The sequence below is a fragment of the Anoplophora glabripennis genome, unplaced genomic scaffold, assembly GCF_000390285.2.
Source record: "Anoplophora glabripennis isolate ALB-LARVAE unplaced genomic scaffold, Agla_2.0 scaffold1380, whole genome shotgun sequence".
Classification (NCBI taxonomy): domain Eukaryota; kingdom Metazoa; phylum Arthropoda; class Insecta; order Coleoptera; family Cerambycidae; genus Anoplophora; species Anoplophora glabripennis.
This window is the reverse complement of record NW_019418827.1, coordinates 25,843-36,125: the sequence shown is the minus strand read 5'-3', so window position 1 is coordinate 36,125 and position 10,283 is coordinate 25,843. Positions and strand designations below refer to the sequence as shown.

At 30.9% G+C, this 10,283-nt stretch overlaps 1 protein-coding gene across 1 annotated transcript in view; it reads right to left on the bottom strand.

Annotated features, from left to right (window-relative positions):
• The window catches only part of LOC108915169 (WD repeat-containing protein 89), a 44,342-nt gene that overhangs the window by 16,209 nt on the left and 17,850 nt on the right, over positions 1-10,283 (bottom strand). Inside the window, exons 2-3 of the mRNA XM_018721134.2 lie at positions 8,847-9,119; positions 7,768-7,959 (exon numbers count right to left, since the gene is read on the bottom strand). Of these exons, the coding sequence (XP_018576650.1) occupies positions 7,768-7,959; positions 8,847-9,119 (465 nt within the window). The remainder of the gene's footprint in view (positions 1-7,767; positions 7,960-8,846; positions 9,120-10,283) is intronic.

Genomic DNA, 10,283 nt, shown 5'->3' with positions numbered 1-10,283 from the left:
TATACAGGGTGTCTCATAATTAGCTGCCAACCCTGAACAGGCCGATTCTATGATCAAAACTAAGTAAAAAAGTTCATATGAACATGGGTCCGGAAATGCTTCCTAAGGGCACAGGGACCCATTGAAGAGGGAGGAATGGAAATCATTTTTTTGCAATATCTCTCAATCGCGTTGTGATAAATGAATAAAATTTAGCTGTGTATACCAAATTTCATTCATTTATCACAACGCGATTGAGAGATATTGCAAAAAAATGATTTCCATTCCTCCCTCTTCAATGGGTCCCTGTGCCCTTAGGAAGCATTTCCGGACCCATGTTCATATGAACTTTTTTACTTAGTTTTGATCATAGAATCGGCCTGTTCAGGGTTGGCAGCTAATTATGAGACACCCTGTATTATACTACATCACTACAAGGTTGTTATGAAGGGCTAGGTTTTACCCCACTCACAAGGAATCTAACCTAGGTCTATGTTTATCTTTGGCTGCTCCCAATCACCTTACTCACCTTACCAGGGCATGTGCAATAGTAGCCAATTATTAAAAAAAAGTATACATGCTACTGGCATTTTTAATTTTATCATTATATTTTCATTTGAATTTTAGATCTGGAGAAAAATGCTATTTTATTTAAAATAATACAATGTATGATCAGTAAATTAATGAATTAATTAATTAATACATTTTTTGTGTAATCTAACGCCACTGATTTCCGAGATTCAAGGTGTTGAAATAAAAAAAAATACTTTTTTCAAGTATGACCGAAGATGTTTTATGTAGATTTTTTAAACCTAGTTACTGGCATAACATTAAAAGCAATAATTCACTGAATTAATATACAAATACGAGTGACAGAGGTAGGAAGAACTCTCAACGAAAACTGCAGAGTATTTAAATCAGATTAAGAGTGCCATTTTATAGCCAAGAAATCGCACTTTTAGTAAGACAATCATGCAACAAGAAAATGCATTTAAATTACAAAAGTGTTGAAATACAAGGATCCCTCTAATTTTTCGCAGTGAAATATCATAGAAAAGATGTAAACATCGGAATGTACCTTTCCTGTTTTGTCGAGAATTTTGTAAAAAATACTCAATAATTATGATTAATTCAAGTGTTAATAGTTTTATAAAGAGGTAAAAATATGCTTTTTTCCTTATTCCCAATTGCCGGCCACACACGAAGGGGAATTTTGAACGATTTGGCACTGGCACCGATCAATCCCCGCTCTTGTTCCGTACGTTAGTGGCTATTGGCAGTCCAGATCGTTGAAACATTTGGTCATTTGAAAATTCTGTTCCGTCGCGGATCACATGTATCTGTTAATGGCCGACTACATGACAAACAATTGATAAGTATTTCTGTTAGTACGTATCAGTTTAAGGTATTAGTAATAATAATTATGGAGTGGGCATGTGCTAAATTCATGGAACTTTACAAAGATCATGTTTATGGAAAATAAGAAATAAAAGTTACATGAATAATAATCTGAAGCAACAAGTTTACGAAGACCTGGTAGAGTTTATGAAAAGTAAAACTTTTCAAAATATCACTATAAAAAACGTAAAAATTAAAATTCATTACATAATAATTCATCAAAGTTGGAAGTACTCATACGCAGATAATTTTTAAAATCATCTATCTCATTTTGACGCAGTTCCTGAACTAATATGCCCATATTTCATTTTTTCTTGAATCCACTTTTTTATCCATCTGGACCGACACACCTACTTGCTTTTCCCTCTTTTTAATAATTTCCAACATATACAAACCTAGTAGACATTTTTTACGCGCGAAGATATGCCGTCAGGATTTCATACTGGTATAAAATATCTATCCTGCCGTCCTGTCCCCTTAAATTCCCAGATACTTTGCCATTAACCAACCAATTTGTTCTGTTAACGATCTGATATTTCATGAATATGAAAGATTGCATCTTTGCGTGTGTGGACATAGAACTATCAGATCTTTGGCAAATCTGATTGGCAGGACAGATTGGTAGATTTGGACGGTGGGCCGGTTCGCTCAAAATTCCCCTTCGTGTGTGGCCAGCTAATGTATTGTCAATTTGTAAACTGTCTTATACCCTGGAGAAAACTTGTATAACTGGTACAGTGAAGAAATATCGTTTCTAACTTGCTTAGATTTTCTAAAATCCTCATCAAAAACTGCTAAATTCACCGAATATGAGTATTAAATTGATTAAATTTGATCTTTCATTTCCCTTGTAATTGTATATCAAAGTTTACCATACAGAAAATATTTATCTTTCATTCAAAATATAATTTTAAATAAAATTTTAACCAAAAGTCCCAAAAAATCAATGCTGGAAATATATTTAATTAATAAATGGCTTGGTAGCACAATTCCCAAGAAATTAAAAATGTTTCCGCCAATAATGGTTACAATGCATTTAATATGGAATATTCAAGCATAACAAGTTTATTTTAAATTAAAAAATATACAGAGTGGTCCGAATTTATGCAGGAAACTTTGAGGGCAGATAGATCTCTTTAAAATAATATGTGTTTGCCTTATAAACATTGGTCTGGAACAGCCCCGTTTTAGAGATACAGGGTGTTCAAGTTGTTAAAAAAAGTTGATTTTTTGTTTATATCTACGGAATCTATCAACCGATCTCAATAAAATTTGGTACAGTTAATCTGTGATAGTAGGCCTTACATTCCCTAAAATATGAGCTTTAAAGGTTGAACCAGTGGTGTACAACTGGACGGGGGTGACCCTTTTTTTACAAAAGAACCTACGCCACTGCATTTTTTACAAGTCATTGATTTATATTCTAATGCACAAAATACGTAAATAAGAACAATTTAAATAATAATAAAAATATATTTACCAAGCAACAGCAACTAAACAAGAAACAAAATTAACATTACGTATTTACAACAATTGTTCAAAATGCGAATCACCCACATCGATACATTCTGACATCTTCTATTATGGAATTAATTGAAGCTAATATCTTTTAATTCATTACACCCTATTCTTCTATTCGTTGCAGTAGTTGTAGTCTTGTATCTGTTGAAGTAGAATAAACTTTACTTTTCAGATAACTCCAAACATAGAAGTTCATTGGGTTTAGATATGGCAATTTGGCTGGCCAAGACATTGGACCCTCTGCACCATTATGACATTGGCATTCGATCTTCTACCTATCCATCGCCCCATATAATTTTCATTAAGCCATTCTTATATTATTCTCCCATAATGCGCAGGAGCATAATCCATCGTATCCAGCTATTTTGTCATATATTTAATGCAATATCCTCTAATAATTCAAATAGATGGTTTTCTAGAAAGTTTAGAAATGATTGGGAATTTAGACGGGATGATAAGAAGAAAGGTCCACAAACTTTATTGCGAATTATTCCGAGCCACATGTTCACAGAAAATTCATGTTGAAAAGATCTTGTCCGAATTTCATGAGGATTTTCTTGACCAAATATGCAGATTGTGAAAATTCACTATCCCTCGCCTTTGGTAAATGTACATTTATTATTATTTTGATTTAAGTTGTTCTTATTTGTAAAGATAGTGGGTTAGGCTTCCAGGGGAAACTAAAACGCGTACCTCACTGGTGGTGTGGAAATGAGTGTAAAGAATTTTGTTGGTGTGCTTACAAATTCCACTTATTTTTAAGCATAAAGATAAATATAATTGTAATATTATGGTTTCAAGTCTCTGCCACAAGGGGATTGTATTGGTATGAATAACTTGAAAATGGCGAATCTTGGGGAAAATATTCAAGTTACCTTTTTTACGTATTTTGTGCTTAAAATATAAATCCGTTACAATAACTTGTAAAAGCCTGCCCAGTTGTACACCACTGGTTGTATCTTTAGAGCTTTATTTTTTTTTATTTTAGAGAATGTAAGGCCTACTGTCATCGATTATCTGTACCAAATTTTATTGAGATTGGGTAATAGATTCCGGAGATATAAACAAAAAAAATCTATTTTATTTAACAACTTCAACACCCTGTATCTCTAAAACGGCAAACACATATTATTTTAAAGAGATTTATCTGCCTTCGAAGTTTCCTGCATAAAATTCGGACCACCCTGTATACCTTTCTTCTTAGAAATATAATTCAATAATTAATTAAGTTACCAGTCCAACTTTGTTTAATTTATATGAAACATATACAGAAATATTTGAAAAAAACATCTTTTTTTTCATTTCAACACCCTATATTTCGGAAATCAGTAATTTAAGACCTCTGGTTCATTAAAAGTTTGTGGCCTAAAATGATTCAAGAAACACATCCCTGAAGTTATAATATGAACTTAAACATCTTGTCATTGCTTTTTTATTTAAAAAAATGCATTCAACTTGTAAAATGAAAGATCCATCCAAGATTTTCTAATAAATTACCTGTGTAATGTCATCTGTATGTGATTCCCAATATCCACCCAATAATTCATGATTCCTTATATCCCAAAATAAAAGAAATGCATCTCCTTCAAATAATTTTGTTCCAGCTGTTAATAATCTTCCATTTGATATGTCAAAACAACTAAACGTTTTTATTTTGCCATTTTCATCACTGATATCTAAAACAATGTGAATGCTTTTGACACGAATTAAATTTAAGTTTAAAACTTAGTTTAATATTGACAGTACAATTTAAAAAATTATAATGCCCGTTTGCACCGTTTAGAATTTAAGCCAAGTTCAACTGAACTTGGTTTAATTTTAAAACTAGGTTTTAATAATCAGCTTTTGCACCACTTACTGCCGATTGTAGATTAAATTAAACTGGGCTTTAAGAATACTGTTTAGGGATTTTATTATGCTGCTGACTTATGTCCAATTATGTTCGGAAAAAAATATGTCAAAGTCAAATTCTCAAACCTAACGTAATAACCTAATTTACTTTATTGTGATAAAAGATTTAGTTAAACTTGTGTTGCACACTAACTATTTCTTCTGGGTTTGGTATTTTTATGTATCTCTGATAAAGCCGANATAGATTTGATAATACAACAATTTAAAATTTAATTTTTGTTCTATTTTTATGAGACGGACAAGCCTTTTTTCGAGTTTCTCTTTTAATTTTGCTAATTTTCCTGGTATATACCTAAATTATAAAATTTATATAAAATTAAAAATAATTTTAAATTGCACAACCAAACAGAAATTTTAGGAGAAGCGATGCGTCACTTGTGTCACCCGACGAGCCGCCACTGAATCTATCAAAACTATTTTAATTAAATTTTTCAAGTTAGAAACAATATTATTTCCAAATGTAACATTATAAACACTTTGTAAATCACTATTTATATCCGCGGTGGCTGCTTCATAATCCAAGGAATTAATAAATAATAAAGTTGAATATCATCAGCATACATATGAATAGAAGTAATAGAACAAATATTTAACAAATTGACAGGTTGACAGGTCCTAAAACAGAACCTTACAGAACACTATTTTAGAAGAGATTGTCTTAGGTTTAGATAATTTGTTTCACAACCTTACAACTTGCATAAGATTCTGTAAATGAAATTGAATAAGCAAACTGACTTTGTTCTGAAACCTGCATGACTTAAGAATGGAAAAGAGTACCTACTTGATAATTAATAGTATTAAAGGTTTAGCTAGAATCAAGTAATATCATTGCAGTTCATTTTCTTTCATCGGCTGCTTGAATAATATCATCAATGATACGCATTAAAGCTATTGTACAATTATATCCCGAAAGAAAACCAGACTAAATATAATTAGTTTCTAAAAATTTTAGGTATTTGATTTTCCATCAGTTTTTCAGCAACTTTAATTAAACAAGGTAAAATACTGATTAGTCTTAAATATATGTCTTTCTTGAGTCATTATTGGAATCAGAACCACATTTTTCCATTATTTAGGGAATTTAGAATCCATGAACATTAATTATGTGTACCAAATACTATAAAATAACATAATAACAACATAATTTAATTAAGTTTATATTTAAGGTACTAGGCATCAGATGATTTTTTTTAGGTTTATCAAAATTTTATCACCTATAGAGGTTAAATTAAAATTGAATGCATTTCCACATATTTTATTTTCATTATACAGAATTAAAAAGATATTTTGATGAATATTATCCAAGAAGAAAATATTGATTTTGTCAGGATCTGACAAATAATATGGAAGTGTAGATTTTTTTTATATGTAATTAAATTTTCTTAATTCGGCTCACAATAATTTAAAATCTTTAATTCTGGAAATGTAATCGAAATATGCTTACTTTTCTGCCAACAGGGCATAAATTATCACATTTCTAATTTGTTTATAAAAATCCATTTTGTTTGGCACTGAGATTTTTTGAGAGCAGCCATTGACCCATTAATAATATTGTTCGTCAACTCAAGCACAGACAAAAAATATTCTGGTTTTAAAAATTAATATTAATATCACCAAGACAATAGAATTCTTCACTGTGCTGCATAGAAATAGAAGTGACTCTTCCAGTTCATCCGTTAATATTTTACATTCAAGTTAGGAGGTTTATAATAACATCAAGTACAAAAACATTATTATTAATAGTCACAGATATCCAAAGTCATGCAATATTTTCATTAGTATTGATATTTTTATATTTATACACAAAAACCAAATTTATTTATAGGAGACAATTTCCTTGAAATAATGAATAATGTGGATAAATAGCTTTGAAAAATTCCTGTGAAAGAAACATTTCTTTATACTCCAGCACCATCTAATTTGCTTTGAAAGAAGTTTACATTTAACTCTTAGATAATGTCATCGAAGAATTCTCTTAACTATTTCACATACTAAGATTGTGGTATATGTGCACTTATGGTTGTTAAACAAAATATCTACACGTATTCATTTTTTATTATTTTTTTAACACGTTGACTGCGGTAGATACCTCGGGGGGTATGTACTAGTGCTGGCAACTGAAATCGGTTTTTTGGATAGTCGGTTAACTGGTTTTGGATAATTCGGATTTTTATGAAATCCGAAAACCGGTTATTCGATTCTTCAAATATCCGAAAACCGGTTATTCAAATCTTCAAATATCCGATTATTCAAATAACCGATTATTCGATGATCTACTACCTTTTTTTTTTTAGACATCGATTTGTCCGACAAATAGACAATTTCTCCGGGTCTGTCTTTGTAAAGCACCAATTTTCAGATATCCGGTTTTGGCGATTCAAGTAACGGGTTATTCGAATAACCGGTTTTAGCAACTATTCGACTGACCGGTTTTATCTGAAATCGGTATTTACGAAACCCGTTTAACCGGTTTCACTTTTTTCCAGCACTAGTATGTACTCATTATAAAAAATATGCAAATCTCAATAATCACATTTTTACTGTATCTTGTGGAAGTTGCAGAATCTGTAGTTTTTAGAAATAATCATTTTTCTATTATTTTCTTTTCAAAACTCTGCGAATAAAAACGATAGTATCCTAGGTATAGTTACAGATAAATGCAAGTTTATAGCAATAATTGTTATTTTTCATTTTATAGGGTCAAATGTAAAAAAAATCACATATCCCCAGGGATATGTACCGCACACAGAAGAAGTTTTGTTACATATCCCCGAAGATATGTATCGCAGTCACGGACAAAGTACATTGAGATTATCTCGCAGTCAACGTGTTAATAAGTAAAATATTTTATAAACTTCAGAAGACTATAAGATTTTAACCACTTATTTCATGTATTGGAACAAATTTGAAGAAGTATTATCTTATCTATATTTTTATTAATTCTAATTGCATACTCACATTTGAATTGTACCAACTACTTCTCACTCTTTGCTTATTGCAATAAAAACCATATGCAGGTTGCAGTTCTGCACACTTCATTTGTAGACTACGTAAACATTCCCCATCTCTGTAATTTGATCCAGCCAGTACTAATAAGTGGTTTGTAGCATTGTTAACTTTTGCTATATATGTAAATTCTTCACGTTTCTTCTGTCACCAACAAACAAATATATTATTTGAAATAATAAAAAAAATAGAAATAAAAGTTATGTGAAATATTTTACATTTTCTGTTGCCTATGTTTTCAAAACAAATTGACTAAGAATTACAAGTCTAACATGTGTTTTTTTATATATAATTGAATGCCATATATATATATATATTTAGATAGATATACTTAGATTTTTACGATTGTAGTAATACAAAGTTTGACAGGCATATTTTTAATAATAGGGGAGATAGAAATATTGCCAATGGTGTGTGCCACATGCATAATTTGTTATAGATCTACCTGACAAATAGTAATTACTTTATTCCAAAGATTAGCTTTTGAGATTCTTTCGGTTAGATCTTCCTTAACTACCTAATCATAATCGTAAGAAAGTTATATTCAAATATACAGGATATCCTATTTAAAAATGCCCATGTTAATCCTATATCACCATAACCCTATGCTCAATGTCAAAAAATAATGGAAAAAATAAATAAAAATGAAAAGTTTAAGGATTTTTTATTAACCAGATCCTAAGATCGCACATATTTAATTTGATTACATTTATAAGTATAGTCTGTCTATTTTGTAAGTCAGCCTCGCATATTATATATTCTGTACTATCTTAGGATTCCATGTAATTAAGCAACTTTGCCTGTGTGGAATTAAATAAATAAATAAATAAATATTTGAAAATTAAGTTCTTCAATATTACACATCGAAAGCATGTGATTTTTATTTTCATAGATGCCAATTTTTTCCAGTTTCCCTGGTGTTAAGGCTATCCCCGTCTCAGGGGTAGTTTGGAAATGCATTAATCGCTACTTCTCTTTTTTCCTCAAGATGAATGTAAAATTAATATGGTAAATATATAAATTATAATTACCTTAAGTTTTTTGGCAATATCTCCACGAGTAAAATGTTTATATTGCTCAACACCATCTACGTTCCATAACTGTAAATCTGAACAATGAGTAATGCAACTAATGTTGCTTTTTCCGTTTTCATTAAACCATAACAATTGATCTACAGAAGACTGTGTATTTAACGAATCAGTAAGGGCTTCATCCTCGCATGTTTTTGATAAATCATATACATTTATTAAACCATCAGTTGATCCAGATATCAACTTATCTTTATCTTCTGGATGAAACTTAACCTAGAAAATAAGTTAATTAGTTAAGAAGTGTTAAAAGCTATTTTTATTAATTGGGTACTTCTACCACACTGAAAAGAAAAATTTTTCAGTGAAGCACAAATACCCATTTAAATAAATCTGGTAATAAAAAGTGTTATGGCGGTTTTCCACTAAACGGACAGTTGAGTTTATGTTCTGTTTGTGTTTTCTAGAACAAAACAAAAACAAAACTGAAACAAACCCAAAACTCTTGTTTCCATCAAGCGGGCTACATTTTGTTCGAGTTTTGTTTTTTGTTTTCAGTCCTTTTCCACTGGTTGTCGCGAGGAAGTCAGAACACATTTTTCCAATAACTAGCCAACATGTTTAGAGAAGATTTTTTTATTCTTAGTTATTATAGGCTGGTTTATACGGAAGTCCTTGGAAAAAAGTGTGTTTACAGAGTGTCCCACCTTGAACTCCATCGATGGATATCTGGGAAACCGCTCTAAGGATTTTTCTGAAATTGTGATGGTGTGATACGGACCGTGGGGCCCACCAAGTTAAAATATTTTCAAGGTCATCGTACTTCCGGTTATACCGGAAGTCGATACTAACTTTCTTATTTTAAATGGAACCCCCTGTATATAATTGCATTTTTGGAAACATCATCCATTTTTAAGTTGAAACAATATATAGCACACTCCATACTTAGGATTGACCGTTTCCAAAATATTTAGATTTTTAAACAAAAATTGACAGATGCAGACTGTCAGCAAAATTTAAGGCTTTTTTTCGCGAGTGAAGTCGTATGTTGTAGTATGTGTAGTATGAGTGAGTATTACGTTTTTGCGAGAATAGTCAGTCATTTAAACTACTATGTGACGTCACAAGTTTAGATCAAATGACTGAACTCTTCACCCTTCAGCTGAATATTCTGTTGGTATATTCAACTAGTATTGTCAGCCGGTAACTTAACCTTTTTCTTTTTGACATTTTGTTTGAATGAGGATAAAAATCGTTCAGCAAAATGATGGATTCTGATACGGCTGTGGAAGTGGTCAGTTTAAATTTAAACTTTAGAGGCACAGATGTTTTAGTAAACGTAGACGTTGAAACAGCAAATATTTTACTTAATGGTAAGATTAATTTTCTGTATGGGATATATTTGCGATCCACTTTGCTTCAGGATTATCCTCTTTTTTT